We start from the raw sequence: 20,891 nt of genomic DNA, 5'->3' as shown, positions 1-20,891 counted from the left end.
ACTGTGAAGTTATATAAATAACAGGTTTGTTATTAATAACAAAGTATGAATTTCACTTGAGTGCCAAAATTAAAAAGTTACTATGGATCAAATGTTGTTAAAAAAAAAATACCCCACAGTACAAAAGGAATAGAGAAAAAAATTATCCTATAATGGTGATACTTTTTGAGTATATGTCTTATTAAAAATATGCAATAGAAGTAATACAATAGTATCAAACAGAATCATTAATAAATTCTTATGAGAAAAAGATGGTGCTGTGAGAGGTGAGACAGGAACCTCCTCCCAATACAACATATAATATGGAAATATAGCAAATACAACAAATCCTGAAAGAGCAACAGGAAAGCAGGCTGTGGCAGACTGTCTATACCTGGGGAAAATAGCAGACCTCAAGGACAAGGGTAAAGTACCAAAGCTGTGACACAGGAGGACCCAAGCCCTTCCCCCACCCCAGCTCACCGTAGGGAGGAAGAGAAACAGAGAAGGGAGGGGATGGAAGCCTGGGACTGCTGAACACCCAACCCTGGAGATCTGTCCTGGGAACACAAATCTACAGTGCACAGTGCTCTGGAGATTAGTGGGGTTGAAAAGCTAAGACAGGAGGAATACTTGGAGAGACTGAGATTCCAGCTGCTTCTGGAAAACATGTATCCACAACTGGCTTCTCTGAGACAAAAAACGGCAGGCACTCTGAGAGATTTCCTAACAGTGGGAGGGCTGCTAAAGGGGCAAGGATTACACAGAGATTGCTGCTCAGGAGAAAGGACAGGTGGGAAAAATTATCTGGGCGCACTCTTGCCAGGAGATAGGGAACTTTCAGTGGGGTCAGGCGCTCCATCCCACTAGCTGGCAATGCACCTACAAGAAACCCACCTGGGTACGCAACCAACTGCTACTTCCTCCCAGCCAGCACCAGTTCACAAACCAGCTGCCCGCAGCATTGCTCCAGGCCGGACAGGGGAAGGCCCTGCCTGTGCCAGCTGCACGGGTAAAGTATAGAGACATCTCCCTGAACACTGGGCCCACTGACCCCAGCACTGGAGGCAGAAACTGCAGTCAGGAATCAGGAAAGAAGTCTCTCCTACCAACAAACACCAGGGACTGCTTGATAGGGCCTCGACAGAGTACAGCTTCTGGGCACTAGAGGGCGCCACCTATAAATATGAAACATCAATGGAACCTGGTAAAAACCAAATTCCACAAACACCAGACAGAGGGCCAGGCGAAACTGAACTCATCAATATCCCTGGAAGAGATTTTGAAATGAAAATCATAAACATGCTCATTGAGCTACAGGAAAATTTTCAAGAACTCAGGTAGGAATTCAAGAATTGGATATAAACTTTTAAAAATACATTATCTGAAATGAAACATAGAATGGAGGGATTTAAAAGCAGATTAGATAACATAGGAGATGGTCAATGAAATAGAAACTAGAGAACAAGAATTCAAAGAAGCTGAGGCACAGAGAGAAAAAAGGACCACTAGGGATGAAAGAATATTGAGAGAACTGTGTGACCAATGCAAAAGGAACAATATTCCCGTTATAGGGGTGCGAAAAGAAGAAGAAAGAGAAAAAGGGATACAAAGTGTATTTGAGGAGGTAATTGCTGAAAATGTGTCCAATCTGGAGGAGAAAGTCTCTCAGGCAAAGGAGGTGCACAAATCTCCCAACACAAGGGACCCAAGGAAGACGACACAAAGACATGAAATAATGAAAATGGCAAACATCAATGATAAGGACAGAGTATTAAAAGCAGCCAGACAGAGAAAAAGTTCACCTACAAAGGAAAACCCACCAGGCTATCCTCAGACTTCTCAACAGAAAAACTACAGGCTAGAAGAGAGTGGCATGATATATTTAATGCAATGAACAGAAGGGCCTTGAAACAAGAATACTCTACCTGACAAGATTACCATTTAAATCTGAAGGAGGGATTAAACAATTTCCAGATAAGCAAAAGTTAAGAGATTCACCTCCTAACAAACTGTCTCTAGAGTGTATTTTGGAGGGACTAATACAGATGGAAGTGTTCCTAAGGCTAAACAGCTGTCACCAGAGGAAATAAAACCAGAGTAAAGAAAGCAGAACAATTAATTACAAAGCAAATGCAAAATTAAATCAGCTACCACCACAGTCAGTGAAGGGATCGACAAACAGTACAGAATATGACACCTAATATATCACGAATGGAGGGGGGAGAGGGGCTCAAGATGGCGGCATAAGTAGGGCGGAGGAAATCTACTCTCAAAACAATATATATTTTTGAAAATACAACAAATACAACTACTCCTAAAAGAGAGACCACAAGATACAGTACAACAGTCAGGCTACATCTACATCGGCGAGACTTCACCATCTCACAAACAGGGTTAAGATAAAAAGCTGAGACGCAGTGGGACCTGACCGCTCCCCCCACCCCAGCGCACTGGTGGGGGGAAAAGAATCAGAGCGGGGAGGGAGTGGAAGCCCAGGACTGCTGAATACCCAGCCCTAGTGACCTGCACAAGGAGCACAGACACACACTGCATGCTGTGCCAGATATCAGAGAAACGGAACAGTGAACTCCGAAATGGAGACAACGGGCAGGTCGCCACAGCTGGCACTGCTGGGACAAAAGAAGAGTGGACGCTTTCTAAAAGTCTTCAGGGGACAAGGGCTTAACAGCTGGACAAAACTCCTGGCACACTCAACCTAGCAGGCTGGGAATCCTAAGGAACTTCACGTATCCCAACACCCTGCGGAGTAACACAACCCCGAAGACTGACACGGCAATAAGCAAAAGGCCATTTGTTATCCCTGGCTGGTGCTGTGAGCAAACCGGCTGACCCACCACAGCTGCGGAGCAGCCAGAGAGCAGCCTCACCCACAGGAACCACCCAGAGTCTCCTCAAGGTGCGCAGCTAACCAGCACAGACCCAGAGGCTGCTGCTGGCGTGTACCTGCCCAGCACAGGCGGAAGAAGCCAGAGCAAGGTCCAGGGGGCACGAAGGAGCGTTGTTCTCGCAGGAGAACACACTCTATGCATCTGACAGCCGTGGAGGGCTCTGGGACAGCCAGAGGGCTGCCCGCCCATGGCAGCTCGGGAGATTCTCCCAGAGATTGCTCCTGTGTGCGGGTATGCAGCACAGGCAGCAGAAGCCAGAGCAAAGTCCATAAGGTACAAAGGGGCACCATTCTCAGAGAACACACACAATGTGCCGGCGACCTCCTGCAGTGCTATAGGCCAGCGTGAGGGTGGCCCCATCCACAGCAGCTCAGAGGATTATCCCAGCGACTGCTCCCAGTGTGCAGGTAACCAACATAGGCAGCAGAGAAGGGAAAGGTGAAGAACAAGCAGGAAGGGACTTTGTTCTCCCAGCTGACACATGCTCTACCTGCCTGGGAACACTTCTATTGACATGAAAAGGAAAAAGAATCTGGTCCACTCAAAAATCACTCAGACAAACCATGGGACAGGGGGTGGGAGATAGATATAACAAATCTTCCTGAAAAAGAACTCAAAATGAAAGTCATAACCATGCTGATGGACCTGCAGAGAAATATGCAAGAGCAAAGGGATGAAGTCTGGAGGGAGATAACAGAAACGAAACAATCTATAGGACTTAAGAGAAGACTGGATGAGGTGCAAGAGACTGTTAATGGAACAGATATCAGAGAACGGGAATACAGAGAAGCTGAGGCAGAGAGAGAGAAAAGGATCTCTAGGTATGAAAGAATATTAACAGAATTGTGTGACCAATCCAAACAGAACAATATTTGCATTATAGGGGTACCAGAAGAAGAAGAGAGAGAAAAAAAGGGAAGGGGTAGAAAGTGTCTTTGAAGAAATAATTGCTGAAAACTTCCCCAAGCTGGGGGAGGAAATAATCTCTCAGACCACAGAAGCACACAAATCTCCCAACACAAGGGACCCAAGGAGGACAACACCAAGACACATAATAATTAAAATGTCAAAGTTCAAAGACAAGGACAGAGTATTGAAGGCAGCAAGAAAGAGAAACATCACCTACAAAGGAAAACCCATGAGCCTATCATCAGACTTCTCAGCAGAAACCTTACAGGCCAGAAGAGAATCACGTGATATATTTAATACAATGAAACAGAAAGGCCTTAAACCAAGAATACTGTATATCGAGCAGGATGATCATTTGAATTTGAAGGAGGGATTAAACAATTCCCAGACAAGCAAAAGTTAAGGGAATTTGCCTCCAACAAACCACCTCTACAGATATGTTAAAGGGAATAATCTAGACAGAAGCACTCCTAAGGCTAAAAGATGACATCAGAGAAAAAAACACATCACAGCAAAAAAAGCAGACCAACGAAATACTAACTAAAGGCAAAAAATAAAATCAAATACCACAAAAGCAGTCAAAGGAAACACAAAATTTTGAGAACAGAATAAAACACCTAACATATAAAAAATGGAGGAGGAAGAATAAGAAGGGAGAGAAATAAAGAATCATCAGACTGTCTTTATAATAGCTTAATAAGCGGGTTAAAGTTAGACAGTCAGATACTAAAGAAGCTACCCATGAAACTTTGGTAAACACCAATCCAAAGCCTGCAATGACAATTAGAATGTATCTTTTCATAACCACACTAAATGCAAATGGACTGCATGCACCAAACAAAAAAACACAGCATAAAGACCAATCGATATGCTGCTTAGAAAAGACAAACCTCAAACCCAAAGACAAACACAGACTAAAAGTGAAGGAATGGAAAATGAAATTTCATGCATACAATAGGGGGAAAAAAGCAGGGGTTGCAGTACTTTTATCAGACAAAACAGACTTCAAAACAAAGAAAGTAACAAGACATAAAGAACGATATTACATAATGATAAAAAGGGCAGTCCAACAAGAGGATACAACCATTATAAATGTACACACACCCAACACAGGAGTACCGACACAAGTGAAACAAATACTAACAGAATTAAAGGAGGAAGTAGAATGCAATGCATTCATTGTAGATGACTTCAACACACCACTCACTCCAAAGGACAGATCAACCACACAGAAAATAAGTAAGGACACAGAGGCACTGAACAACACATTAGAATAGAAGGACCTAACTGACACCTATGGAAGTCTACACCCAAAAGCAGCAGGATACACATTCTTCTCAAGTGCACATGGAACATTTTCCAGAATAGACCACACACTACGTCACAAAAAGAGCCTCAGTAAATTTAAAAAGGTGAAATTCTACCAACCAACTTCTCAGTTCACAAAGGTATAAAACTAGAAATAAATTGTATAAGGAAAACAAAAAGACACACAAACACATGGAGGCGTAACAGCATGCTCCTAAATAATTAATGGATCAGTGACCAAATTGAAACAAAGATCAAACAATATATGGAGACAAATGGCAACACCACCACAAAACCCCAACTTCTGTGGGAAGCAGGGAAGGCAGCTCAAAAAGAAAAATATATAGTAATCAAGGCCCATTTAATGAAGAAAGAACAAACCCAAATGAATAGTCTAAAATCACAACTACTGAAACAGGAAAAAAAAGAACAAAAGACATCCAACGTCAGCAGAAGGAGGGAGATAAAGAAGATCAGAGAACAACTAAATAAAATAGAGAATAAAACAATAGAAAAAAATCAATGAAAACAAGACCTGGTTTTTGAGAAAATAAAATACATAAATGCCTACCTAAATCAGAAATGAGAAAGGAAAATCACGACGGACACTACAGAAATACAAAGAATTATTACAGAATACTATGAAAATCTATATGCTAAAAACTGGATATCCAAGAAGAAAAGGACAATTTCCTAGAAAAATACAATCATCCAAGACTGACACAGCAAGAAATAGAAAATCTAAAAAAAACAATTCCCAGCAACAAAATTGAATCGGTAATCAAAAAACTACCCAAGAACAAAATCCCAGCGCAAGATGGATTCACTGCCGAACTTTATCACACAAACAGAGAAGACATAATACCCATTCTCTTTAAAGTTTTCCAAAAAATAGAAAAGGAAGGAATACTTCCAAACTCATTCTATGAAGCCAGCATCACTCTAATACCAAAAACAGGGAAAGACAACACTAAAAAAGAAAATTACACACCAATATCCGTGATGAACATACATGCAAAAATACTCAACAAAATATTAGGAAACGGTATTCAAAAATACATAACAAGGATCTTAAACCATTAAATCAAGTGGGATTCATCCGAGGGATGCATGGATGCTAAAATATAAGAAAATCCATCATCATCCACCAATCAACAAAAATAAGGACAAAAACTACATGATCATCTCCATAGATGCTGAAAACACATTTGACAAAATTCAACATCCATTCATGATAAAAACTCTCAACAATGGGTATAGAGGGCAAGTACCTCAACAGAATAAAGGCCATATATGACAAACACAAGGACAACATCATACTTAACAGTGAGAAGCATAAAGCTTTTCCTTTAAGATCAGGAGCAAAACAAGAATGTCCCTCCCTGCACTTTTATTCAACATAGTTCAGGAGGTCCTAGCCACGGCAATCATAAAACTCAAAGAAATAAAAGGAATCCAGACTGGTAAGGAAGAATTCAAACAGTCCCTGTTTGCAGATGACATGATATTATACAAAAAAACCCTAAAGACTCCACCTCAAAACTACTAGATCTAATATCTGAATTCAGCAAAGTTTCAGGATACAAAATTAATACACAGAAATCTGTTGCTTTCCTATACACTAATGAATGAACAGTAAGAGAAATCAGGAAAACAATTCCATTCACAATTTCATCAAAAGAATAAAATACCTAGGAATAAACCTAACCAAGAAAGTGAAAGACCTATACCCTGAAAACTACAAGACACTCTTAAGAGAAATTAAAGAGGACACTAACACATGGAAACTCATCCCATGCTCTTGGCTAGGAAGATTTAATATTGTCAAAATGGCCATCCTGACTAAAGCAATCTACAGATTCAGTGCAACCCCTATCAAAATACCAACAGCATCCTTCATCGAACTGGAACAAATAGTTCTAAAATTCATATGGAACCACAAAGACCCAGAATACCCAAAGCAATACTGAGAAGGAAGAATAAAGCAGAGGGAATTACGCTCCCTGACTTCAAGCTCTACTACAAAGCCACAGTAATCAAGATAATTTGGTACTGGCACAAAAACAGACCCAAGGACCAGTGGAACAGAATAGAGAGTCCAGATATTAACCCAAACATATATGATCAATTAATATATGATAAAGGAGCCATGGATATACAATGGGGAAATGACGGTCTCATCAACAGCTGGTGTTGGCAAAATTGAACAGCTACATGTAAGAGAATGAAACGGGATCATTGTCTAACCCCATACACAAAAGTAAATTCAAAATGGTTCAAAGACCTGAATGTAAGTCGTGAAACCATGAAACTCTTAGAAAAAAACATAGGCAAAAATCTCGTAAACATAAACATGAGTGACTTCTTCATGAACATATCTCCCCAAGCAAGGGAAACAGAAGCAAAAATGAACAAGTGGGATTATATCAAGCTGAAAAGCTCCTGTACAGCAAAGGACACCATGAGTAGAACAAAAAGGCATCCTACAGTATGGGAGAATATATTCATAAATTACATATCCAATAAAGGGTTGGCTTCCAAAATATATAAAGAGCTCATGCACCTCAACAAACAAAAAGCAAACTATCCTATTTAAAAATGGGCATAGGAACTGAATAGACACTTCTCCAAAGAAGATATTCAGAATGCCAACAGGCACATGAAAAGATGCTCCACATCACTAATCAGAGAAATGCAAATTAGGACCACAATGAGAAACTACCACACACCAGTGAGGATGGCCAACATCCAAAAGACAAACAACAAATGTTGGCAAGGATGTGGAGAAAGAGGGACCCTCCTACACTGCTGGTGGGAATGTAAATTAGCTCAATGACTGTGGAAAGCAGTATGGAGCTTCCTCAAAATACTAAAAATAGAAATACCGTTTGACCCAGGAATTCCACTACTACGAATTTACCCTAAAAATGCAGGAGCCCAGTTTGAAAAAGACATATGCACCCCTACGTTTATCACAGCACTATTTACAATAGCCAAGAAATGGAAGCAACCTAAGTATCGATTGGTAGATGAATGGATAAAGAAGATGTGGTACATACACACAATGGAATATTATTCAGCCATAAGAAAACAAATCCTACCATTTGCAACAACATGGATGGAGCTAGAGGGTATTATGCTCAGTGAAATAAGCCAGGCGGAAAAAGGCAAGTATCAAATGATTTCACTCATTTGTAGAGTATAAGAACAAAGAAAAAAACTAAAGGAACAAAAGAGTAGCAGACTCACAGAACCCAAGAATGGACTAACAGTTACAAAGTGGAAAGGGACTGGGGGAGGGTGGGTGGGAAGGGAGGGATAAGAGGGAAAATGTGACATTACGATTAGCACACAAAATGTAGGTGGGAGGAAACAGGAATGGCAGTATACACAGAGAAGACAAGTAATGATTCTATAGCATCTTACTATGCTGATGGACAGTGACTGAAATGGGGTATGTGGGAGGGACTTGATAATGGGGGGAGACTAGTAAACATAATGTTGTTCAAGTAATTGTACATTAGTGATATCAAAATAAAAAGTAAAATAAATAAATAAAATTTAAAAATAAAAAAAAAAGAATTCACTTTCAGAAAAAAAAAAAAAATTAGCATGGCCAGATGTCTGGATTAGAACTCAGCAGTTTGCATTCAAGCTCTCCTCATGGGGGAAAAAGAATTAAGAAATCAGCAGATGTTTACCTATATGTGTATTGCATGTGTGAGTCTGGCATTTTGCCAGTAAATAAATTTTATTTTGTGTTTAGTATGACAAAAAGAAAAAAAAAGAATGGAGGAAGAAGAAAAAGGACAAAAAAAAAGAACCTTTAGATTATGTTTGTAATAGCATACTAAATGAGTTAAATTAGACTGTTAGTTGGTAAAGAAGTTACCCTTGAACCTTTCATAACCACAAATCTAAAGACTGCAATGGCAATAAGTACATACCTATTGATAATCACCCTAAATGTAAATGGTCTAAATGCACCAATCAAAAGACACAGACTCACTGAATGGAAAAACAAGACCCGTCTATATACTGTCTACAGGAGACTCACTTCAAACCGAAAGACATACACAGATTAGAAGTGAAGGGATAGAAAAATATATTTCATGCAAGTAACAGGGACAAAAAAGCAGGAGTTGCAGTACTTGTATCAGACAAAATAGACTTCAAAACAAAGAAAGTCACAAGAGACAAAGAAGATCATTACATTATGATAAAGGGGTCAGTCCAACAAGAGGATATAACCATTGTAAATATCTATATATCCAACAAGGGATCACCTACATTCGTGAAACAAATACTAACAGAATTAAAGGGGGAAATAGAATACAATGCATTCATTGTATATGACTTCAATACACCACTAACTCCAAAGGACAGATCAATCAGACAGAAAATAAGTAAGGACACAGAGGTACTGAACACTGCATTAGAACAGATGGACCTAACAGACACCTACAGAACACTCAAAAGCAACAGGATACACATTCTTCTGAAGTACACATGGAACATTATCAAGAATAGATCATATACTAGGCCACAAAAATAGTCTCAGTAAATTCAAAAGTTTTGAAATTGTACCAACTAGTTCCTCAGACCACAAAGGTATGAAACTAGAAATAAATTATGCAAAGAAAACAAAAAAGCCCACAAACACATTGATGATTAACAACATGCTCCCAAATAATCAATGGATTAATGACCAAATAAAAACAGAGATCAAGCAATATCCTGTGACAAATGACAACACTAACTCCACACCGCAAAATCAGTGGGATGGAGCAGAGGCCGTGCCAAGAGGGAAGTACTGCGGTACAGGCCACCTCAGGAAGGAAGAACAATCCCATGTGAGCAGTCTAAACTCACAATTAACGAAACTAGAAAAAGAAGAACAAATGAGGCCCAAAGTCCATAGGAGGAGGAACGCAATAAAGATTAGAGCAGAAATAAATGAAATGGAGAATAAAACAAAAGAAAAAATCAATGAAAGCAGAAGCTGGTTCTTTGAGAAAACAAACAAAATAGATAAACCCCTAGACAGATTTATCAACAAAAAAAGAAAGTCTACACAAATAAACAGAATCAGCAATAAGAAAGGAAAAATCACTACAGACACCACAGAAATACAAGGAATTATGAGAGAATACTATGAAAAATTATATGCTAACAAACTGGATAATCTACAAGAAATGGCCAACTTCCTAAAAAATACAACCTTCCAAGACTGACTATGGAAGAAACAAAATCTGAACAGACCAATTACCAGCCATGAAATTGAACTGGTAACCAAAAAACTACCTGAGAACAAAATCCCTGGGCCACATGGCTTCATGACTGAATTTTATCAAACACTTAGTGAAGACCTAATACCCATCCTCTTGAAAGTATTCAAAAAAGTAGGAGGGAATACTTCCAAACTCATTCCATGCAGCCAGGATCACTCTAGTACCAAAACCAGACAAAGACATCACAAAAAAAGAAAATTACAGATCAATATCTCTGATAAACACAGATGTAAAAATACTCAACAAAATATTAGCAAATCAAATTCAAAGATATATCAAAAAGATCATCCATCATGATCAAGTAGGATTTATTCCAGGGATGCAAGGATGGTACAACATTCGAAAATCCATCAAAATCATCCACTACATCAACAAAACAAAGGACATAAACCACATGATCATCTTCATAGATGCTGAAAAAGCATTTGGTAAAATTCAACATCCATTCATGATCAAAACTCTCAACAAAATGGGTAGAGAGGGCAATTACCTCAAAATAACATAGGCCATATATGACAAACCAAAAGTCAACATATTAACAGTGAGGAGCTGAAAGCTTTCTTTTAAGATCGGGAACAAGACAAGGATGCCCACTCTCACCACTTTTATTTAACAAAGTACTGGAGGTCCTAACCACAGCAATCAGACAACACAAAGAAATAAAAGGCATCCAGACTGGTAAGGAAGAAGTCAAACTGTCACTGTTTGCAGATATCATGATATTGCACATTAAAAAACCCTAAAGAATCCACACCAAAACCAGTAGAACTAATATCTGAATTCAGAAAAGTTTCAGGATACAAAATTAATACACAGAAATATGTTGCTTTCCCATACATTAACTATGAACTAGCAGAAATTAGGAAAACAATTCCATTCACAATTGCATCAAAAAGAATAAAATATCAAGGATAAAACCTAACAAAAACAGGTGAAAGACCTATACCATGAAAACTATAAGACACTCATAAGAGAAATTAGAGAAGACACCACTAAATGGAAATACATCCCGTTCTCACGATTAGGAAGAATTAATATTGTCAAAATGGCCATCCTGCCTAAAGCAATCTATAGATTCAATGCAATCCCTATCAAAATTCCAATGGCATTTTTCGATGAACTAGAGCAAATAGTTCTAAAATTCACATGGTACTACAAAAGACCCGATAAAGCCAAAGCAATCCTGAGAAAGAAGAATAAAGTTCTAGTGATTACACTCCCCGACTTCTTCAAGCTCTACTACAAAGCCACAGTAATCAAGACAATTTGGTAATGGCACAAGAACAGACCCACTGACCAACAGAATAGAATTGAGAGCCTGGATATTAACCCAAGCATATATGGTTAATTAATATATGATAAAGGAGCCTTGGATATACAATGGGGAAATGACAGCCTCCTCAACAACTGGTGTTGGCAAAAGTGGACAGCTACATGTAAGAGAATGAAACTGGATTTACTGTCTAACTCCATACAGAAAAGTAAACTCAGAATGGATGAAAGACCTGAATATAAGTCATGAAACCATAAAACTCTTAGAAAAAAATAGAGGCAAAAATCTCCTGAATATAAACATGAGCAACTTTTTCCTGAAACGCGTCTCCTCAGGCAAGGGAAACTAAAGGAAAAAAGAACAAATGGGACTACTACATCAAACTAAAAAGCTTCTGTACAGCAAAGGAAACCATCAGTACAACAAAAAGGCCTCCTACAGTATGGGAGAATTTATTCATAAATGATATATTCGACATGGATTAACTTCCAAAATTACATGAAAGAACTCACATGCCTCAACACCCAAAAAGCAAATAACCCAATTAAAAAATGGGTGGAGGATATGAACAGACACTTCTCCAACAAAAAAATTCAGATGGCTAACAAGCACATGAAAAGATGCTCCACATGGCTAATTATCAGGGAAATGAAAATTAAAACCACAGTGAGGTATCACCTCACACCGGTTAGGTTGGTGAACATTAAAAAGACTAGGAACAACAAATGCTGGCAAGGATATGGAGAAAGGGGAACCCTCCTATGCTGCTGGTGGGAATGTAAGTTAGTGCAACCATTGTGGAAAGCAATATGGAGGTTCCTCAAAAAACTAAAAATAGAAATACTATTTGACCCAGGAATTCCACTCCTAGGAATTTACCCAAAGAAAACAAGATCCCTGATTCAAAAAGACATAAGTACACATATGTTTATCGCAGTGCTTTTTACAATAGCCAAGACATGGAAGCAACCTAAAGTGTCCATCAGTAGATGAATGGATAAAGATGTGCTACATATACACAATGGAATATTATTCAGCCATAAGAAGAAAGCAAATCCTACCATTTGCAAGAACATGGATGGAGCTAGAGGATATTATGCCCAGAAGTAAGCCAGGTGGAGAAAGACAAGTACCAAATGATTTCACTCATTTGTGGAGTTTAACAACGAAGCAAAACTGAAGGAACAAAATAGCAGCAGACTCACAGACTCCAAGAAGGGACTAGTGGTTATCAAAGGTGAGGGATACAGGAGGTTGGTGTGGGGAGGGGATCACATGGAAGACAGTGTAGCACAAAGAGAAGTAGTGGCTCTGTGGCACGTTACTACACTGAGGTACAGTGACTTCAATGGGGTATTGGAGGGACTTGATAATATGAGTGAGTGTAGTAACCACAATGTTTTTGTGTGAAACCTTCATAAGAGTGTATATCAGCGATACCTTAATAAAAATAAAAATAATAAAATAAAATAATATAACAAATTTTGAGTAATTATTCTCAAGATGTTTTTATATATGCCTGCTTCTTTTGAAAGCTACTTTCTTAAAGCTAGCACGATTTATTTTGGATTACCCGCAGATCTAGTAATACTACAGTGGAAAATAGACACGAGCAGAAATAAGGAGTCATCGAAAGTCATAAACCTATAAATAATTCCAAATCAATACATTTTTAAAGACTCTGTAATAAGCAATGGTAAATAAATTCACCTAAAGACCAACTCCAAGCAAATGATAGTGGTTGTCTAAAGTACTCTGCTAAGGGAATTTTTAAAACCAAGTTCAGTAGGCGCCATTGCTTATCAGTATACTAGATGTAGCATGGAATACTTCATTGTTACCAATTTAGTTTCTTAATGCTAGACTAGAGAACATTGGATCAATCATATACCAACTGAATGACTAAGCAAGTTATTTAATGTTCACAGTCTCATTTGCTGCTTCTAAAATAAGTATCTTAACTATATTACAAGGTTGATGTAAGTACAAAAATGCTAAAATAATATATATAAAATGCCTTATAAATCATAAAATAATACACAATGCAATTTATTATTATTGTATTGGGGTTTATGCCTCTTTAATATATTTATTTAAATTCTGATAAATTGTTCTTACCAAGTTAGCAGCACTCACATTTGAAATATCTGAAGGGTCCATTTCATTTTCTATCCTTGCTTTCTCTGCTAAAAACATGTCTTCATTTGTTTGCAAAGGAGGTGTGTTAACTTGCTGAGTAATTGAAACACACTCTGTATCAATGTGAACAGCAGGTATTTCAGAAGTTTGCTCAGAATTGTCTTTCAAGAAACTACTCCCAGAGTTCTTGACACCATCCAATGTACTCACTGTGAACTGACAAAACATTTCACAAAATAAATCAGAGATAAAATAAAAAACACTCACCAACAACTCCACTCTAGAAAAACTGATTATGCTTAACGTATCAACTTTGTAGCAGTAATTAACTGGCTGACAGAGAACTCACTCATCATTTTTTTTTTCAGGAGTAAGCCAAAAGAGAAACCATTAAGCAACCACAGATTTTATTTGCACACCTACTATATATATAGGACACTGTCTGAAATGCTACAAGAAATTAAGCAATATAAACTATAGTTACATTTTATTTTAGTAATTAGGCTGATTCTTGATAAGTACTTTTCAAGCCTCACAAGAGATGTAGTCATGAATACAATACTTTATCTTATATTCAAATAACTAAAAGCATTTACATGTTTTTTGCAAAGACTGTCTAATATCAAATGAAGGCACTTTTCAACAAAATAGATACTTTGAAGCCATTTTACTCAAAAATATGAAACTTTCTCTCTTTAGATAATACTAACACAACCTCGAAGTATCTATCACAAAGACCACATGGTACATAACACCACTTCTCAGATTTAGAAGTGAAATACACCGTTAAAAAGCACAGTATATCTGAAGATACAGCTCATTATGCAATTCCTATTTTTTAGACTTCAATATTCTCCCCATTCCTCTTTAGGAATATTTAACACATATTCCAACAGAAATATGAGAAAAAATCTAGAACAACTACAACACTAGTGAAATACATTTGTTTTTTAAAAACTTTCTAGTTCAGTTTATAGAAACAAGCCTTATTATCCTTCCCATCAGACTACAGAAAGAATGGAGCTGTGGTTTCCAGTTATACTCAGAATATGAGCTCCAAGAGAAGAACTAAAATTTTAAATTGTAAATTTAAAACTCACATCACTACTTAAATAAACATTAGATAAACATTGCAGTGGCCATAAAACCTCCAGTTTGATTAATTATTTATAGAAATAATAAACTTGGCCAAGTCTTATAAACTACTTTAACAATTCTACTATTGGTCAGAACTTTAAAAGTGTCCTAAAGTGTTGATTTTAGCGTAAGAATTATTTAAATTGTATCACATTGTTTATACTGTTATCAACATTATATATACATCAGTCACCATGGTTTATAATCTTGGCAATATTTATATTAGCATTACTGATGTTTATAATATAGTCAACTATGTATATTAAAAGATCAATATCATTTATGTAATAAAATCAAAGCTATGCTACAAATTAATGTTGAAAAAATATGTACATGTCTTAATTCCATTTTTAGAAAGACAGTGAAAACAAAAATGGTACTAGCTTAGCCACCATCATCAATGAACTTTTATACTGATCTGCTTTAGCAATAGTTTATTAATCAAAAGTTCTATGTGTGGATTATTCCTGAAATCCCAAAATCATGTAAGTTTATTCATTATACAAAAACAACATAATTTTTTATACTGCCAAATTTTATACCTAAAATATACATTAACAAAAATGCTAAATGTTAAGTGATACAAAAAGTGTATTTCTTCAAGTTTACCTACATTAAAAAGTTATTCAAAGTGTATCCAACAAATATGCACTGATTACTTTCCATGTGTCCAAGGATTCTGCTCCATATTATAGGAAATTAAAAGGCAGCATGAGATAATACCTATAAGGAGTTACTATCTCATGTGGACATAAAAGATACATACACTAAAAAGTCACAGAACATCAGAACAATGTAGGGTTAAGAGCCATTATCATCATTAAGAAGGAAAACATGAAAGTTGAGTACGTTACCAATAAAAATAAATATCCTGCAGGTTAAAGGAGAGAATTTTGAAAATCAGATACTAGACTGAAAAATATCAGTTATTTTACAGTTTTTACTTAGCCCCTGTATCACATCAAATAATACCTCATATTTCATCAATTATTTCTAATAAAATTATATAACTAAATATGAATCTTTATGTAAACAAATACATTTAAAATGCATTCCTTCATCAAATAAGTAAACTTCAAGTGGATTAACAGAATTGGGAATATTACTGTTAAAGAATTATATTAAATATTAGCAAGCTACTGTATACTAAGAGCAAGAAGTGAAAGTAGAACAAGTTTAAAATGATCCTTACTTTCATCACCATTGAAAATATTTTTATGGGAATAAAGTTGATACACATTATATTGGTTTCAGATGTAGAACATAGTGACTCAATAATTATATACACTACTAGATGCTTGACATATAAGTGTAGTTCCCCATTACCTAACCGAGATACTACAATAATATTGGTGATATTCTTTATGTTGTACTTCTATTCCTATAACTAACCTATTTTACAATTTGCAGTTTGTACCTTTTTATTCCCTTTACCTATTTCACCCATCTCTCATCCAACTCCCTATGGTAACCAACAGTCTGTTACTCATATGTATGGGTCTATTTCTTTATTTGGTTGACTGGTTTTTTTAGATTCCAAATATAAGTGAAATCATATGGTATTGGTCTTTCTCTGCTTGGCTTATTTTAGCATAATACTCCTTAGGTACCTCCATGTTGTTGCAAACGGCAAGATTTCATTCTTTTTTGTGGCTAATATTCTACTGTGTATATGTACCACATCTGCTTTATCCACTTATCTATCAAAGAGCATTTGGGTTGCTGCTATATCTTTACTTTTATAAATAATGCTGCAACGAACATAGGTGTGCATGTATCTTTTTGAATCAAGAGATTTTTGTTTTCTTCAGGTAAATTCCCAGAAGTGGAATTGCTGGCTTAGATGGTATTTTTAGTTTTAGTTTTTTGAGGAACTTCCATATTATTTTCCACAGTGTCTGGGCCAATTTACACTCCCACCAACAGTATAGGAGGGTTCCTTTTCTTCACATCCTCACCAACACTTACTATTTCTTGTCTTTTGAATAGTAGCCATTCTAACTGGTGTGAGGTGATACCTCATTGTGTTTTTGATTTGCATTTCCATGATGATCAGCAATCTGGAGCATCTTTTCATGTGTCTGCTGGCCTGGTGTATGTTTTCTCTGGAAAAATGTCTATTCAGATACCCTGCCCAATTTTTACCAGATTATTTGTTTTTTTGGTGTTGAGTTATACGAGTTCTTTATATATTTTAGATATTAGACCCTTATTGGATATATCATTTAGAAATATATTCTCCCACACTGCAGATTGTCTTTTTGTTTTGTTGATGGTTTCCTTTGCTATACAGAAGCTTTTTAGTCTGATGTAGTCCCACTTGTTTATTTTTGCTTTTGCTTCCCTTGCATGTGGAGACATATCCACAAAGAAGTTTCTCATGTTGACATTTATGAGTCATCACCATTTTTAATAACCTTCCAAATGAAGCAAGAGGACAACACTTTAAACCAAGTAAAGTTATCAACAAACTTGGGCAAATGGATATCATACTCCTCCAGAAGTGACACAGAAGACACTTTATTTCTGTCAAAAATGCATAAGCTAAACTGAATACTGACCAAACAAACAGAAGGACATTGTATCAAAAAAAAAAAAAAAACCTACTATGTAGCCTTCAAAACTATTAATGTCAGGAAACACAAATAGAGACTAGGTAACTGTCCCTGGTGAAATATTAAAGAAACAAAGTCAGATGCAATGTGTGAATCTAGATTGGTTCCTGAGTCAAGGGAAAAATTCTGTGAAGACATATTTGGGGTGACTGGAAAATTGTGAATATGGACTAGAAATTAGATAATATTATATAAATGTCAAATTCCTTGATTTTATCATTATAATGTGGTTATGTGAAAGGTTTCTCTATTCTTTGGAGATACATAGCTATAGTATAAAGATGAATGGTTATGTTTGAACAGTACTCTCAAATGTTTAGCATACAGTATGTGTGTATGACAAGTAAACAGAGAAAAGATGTGGCAGAACATTAAACTGTGAACCTAGGTAAAGGGTGTAAGAGAGTTCACGGTTCTGTCCTTGCAACTTTTCTGTAGATATGAAGTATTTCACAACAAAACTGTTAAACTAAGTAGAAAATAAGATATTCCAGCAACACATATCCCTTATAAAAAGGCAGTAAAAGGATTTTCAGAATGGACTACCTGAGTTCTTTCAGCAAGAGGATGGTCACAAGAGTGTAGTGAGTCTTTGGGTAGAGATTGTACAGTATTAGAAGGTCCACCTCCAACAAATTCACCTTTCTGTATGCTTTCATCAGGTAAAAGATGTACATTTTCTTTATTGCTATCATCCTTCGACCTTACTGTTTCTGTTGCTACTGAAACTTTTGGCAACACTGCTGTTGACCGTGAACGAACAGGTCTTCCTCTCTGAACAGTCTCCCATCCTTCAGCATCTTTCCAGTCTATGCAATTGAGAGAAGAACATAAATCAAGATTTCTTTAGATGATAAAAATTTTCAAAAACCTATAAAAAACATTTGCAATCTAATTCCCATTAAATATACCTAATACACAAACATGACACTAATTTTATTGTGCAAGGTGTACTGTGTGTATGTGTGTGTAGAATCTCTCTCTCTAAACTATACTGTGTGATAGGTACACAGTCAGAAAGTAAAAATAAACATTTATATAGCGTATACTATGTGCTAGCACTGTTCTAAGAGCTTTATATATAACTCTTTTAATCTTCACAACAACCCTGTAAGATCAGTATTATCATCCCCATTTTATCAATGAGAAAACTGAGACAAAGAGAGGTAAAGTAATCTGCCAAAAGCCACATAGCTAGTAAAGGCAAAGCCAAGATGCAAAGCCAGGCAAATTGGCTCAGGTGCCCCAAAGATCATGTAAAAACTGCCTCCCCATCTTTCAGAATCCAAACATAGATTTAGCTCGGAAGTCCAAGTTCTTTCCTCTATTCCAGGACTAATAACACACTGACCTTTTAAAATCTATTTCAATAATCACAAGTTTATAGAATGTTCACTTGAAGGAACTGTAGAGGATCTTGTCCAATATTTCCCCACACATACAAGGAAACTGAGGGTCTGTGACCAAAGTCATATAGTAAAATAGCCTAAAATAATAAGAATCTTCCACTGTTTCAAAATGTCTTTCAAAATTAATATGAAGACTTCCAGTTCTGACCAAGATAAAGTGGCCCCATCCTCATTTCCAGGTCTTCCTTCTTACAACTAGAAACTCTGGACAAAACACACAAAATAATCATACAACTATTTTTACGAGAGAGAAAGAAGTATGTGAACTGCCTAGGGACCCTGGGATTGGAAAAGTACAGCAGTTCTCTGGGTTTTTTTACTGCTTCCTATATATTCCTGAAAGGACACTGTAATTAAAAGCCTCCAACACAGAAGGACCAACAGGCATAAGCAAAATAGGCATCAGCAAAACCTGTTTCCTGAGCCAAAGGACAGGGCAAAGGGTAGCCTAACAAAATAGAAAATCCTTTTGGCAAAATCCATTCTATTCTGCATCAGTGGAAACCTCGCTCCCCATGGTGTCAGCAGGGGTGAGCAAAAGCTGAACTTCCGTCCCCCACCTGGCAGAAGCAGATGGTGATCCAAGTCCCCCACCAAAGTAGTGTCAGCAAAGTCAAATGGGGAGCCGAGCCAGCTCCACCTGATATTAACAAGACTGAACAAGGCAGTAGGAACTGGGCTTACTCAAGCACTCCACTTTCTCCTACCCCTGGTGTCAGTGTGGCCCAGCGGGAAGCTGAACCTCCATACAGCCTGAGCATCCATCAGATTAAATGAAGCGGTGTGAGTCAGAAGTGATAGACACTGGTTCTCCCTAAGGCCCAGCACCGTCAGGGCCCAATGGTGAGCACAGCCTCCACCTCCATTCAGCATCAAGAACACAGAGGATACATTTTCTGTTCCCCCACTCCCCCAGTGTCAGTAGATCCCTATAGGGAGCTGTGCTTCCAAACCACCAGCATCAATGGCAGAACAAAGTGGGGGAAGGCAGATTTATTGGCTTGGTTCCCCCTCTCCTTGTCATGTCAGCATGGTCCAACAGGGAGCTAAGCTTTCACCCCACCCTATAGCAAGAAGCTGGTGCAAATCAGTCCTTCCATCATTTTGCCCATCCCTGGTGTCAATCATGCCTAGAGGAGAGAGAATCCTATGCCACCAGTAGAAACCAAGGAGGTAGTGAAAGGTGGTGCCCCAATTTTGCTAGGAAGTTGTCACAGCGACCAAGAACATAGTCTCAGAGACCTGAAGGACAGTAACAAAAGAAGTAACATTTGTGTCATGATAGTCCCAGAGGAAGAACAGAGTGCAGGACTGATTGAAAAAGATTGGCTGAAAACTTCCCAAACCTAGTGAAAGACAGTTTAAAACAACAGATTCAAGAAACTCAGAAATTCAAAAATCCATGCTATGACACATCACAATTAAACCTCTAAAAAACAAAGTAAAACTCCTGACAGTAGCCATAGGGAAAAAGGTGAATTATTTATAGAGTATCAATTCTAATGACTGCAGATTTTTCATCTGAAGAATTAGAGGACAGGAGGAAGTAGTATATTTTTCAAGGACTGAAAGAACTATTAATCTTAAATTCTATATACAGTGAAAATATCTACCAGGAATGAATGGTAAATAATGGCATCCTCAGATGAAGGGAAAAATTAAGAGAATGTATCCCTAATAAACTTGCACTTACAGAATGACTAAAGGAAGTTCTCCTAAAGAGAAATGAAATAGTAACAGAAGGTGGTTTAAAAAATCAAAAAGGAAAGAACACTGGAATGGGTAAAAATAGAGGTAAACATAAACTATCCTTCTCATGAATTTCTTGCATTGTATTTGACAGTGTAATAAAAAATTATAACACCATTTGATGTAGGGCTCAATATAATTAAGACAATTAAATTTAAAAAGTAGAAAGA

General features: G+C 37.2%; 1 protein-coding gene across 5 annotated transcripts in view; it reads right to left on the bottom strand.

Annotated features, from left to right (window-relative positions):
* Positions 1 to 20,891, bottom strand: part of SCAPER (S-phase cyclin A associated protein in the ER) — a 539,898-nt gene that overhangs the window by 402,792 nt on the left and 116,215 nt on the right. For 4 of the 5 annotated variants that reach the window (XM_036907601.2, XM_036907605.2, XM_057489016.1 and 1 more), the window contains 2 exons: positions 18,110 to 18,372; positions 13,791 to 14,027 (listed from right to left, as the gene is read on the bottom strand). In XM_036907601.2, the coding sequence (XP_036763496.2) occupies positions 13,791 to 14,027; positions 18,110 to 18,372 (500 nt within the window). The remainder of the gene's footprint in view (positions 1 to 13,790; positions 14,028 to 18,109; positions 18,373 to 20,891) is intronic. The other variant, XM_036907603.2, reaches the window with a different exon arrangement.

The sequence above is a fragment of the Manis pentadactyla genome, chromosome 11 (assembly GCF_030020395.1).
Source record: "Manis pentadactyla isolate mManPen7 chromosome 11, mManPen7.hap1, whole genome shotgun sequence".
NCBI lineage: Eukaryota > Metazoa > Chordata > Mammalia > Pholidota > Manidae > Manis > Manis pentadactyla.
This window is presented reverse-complemented; position numbering and strand designations above follow the sequence as displayed.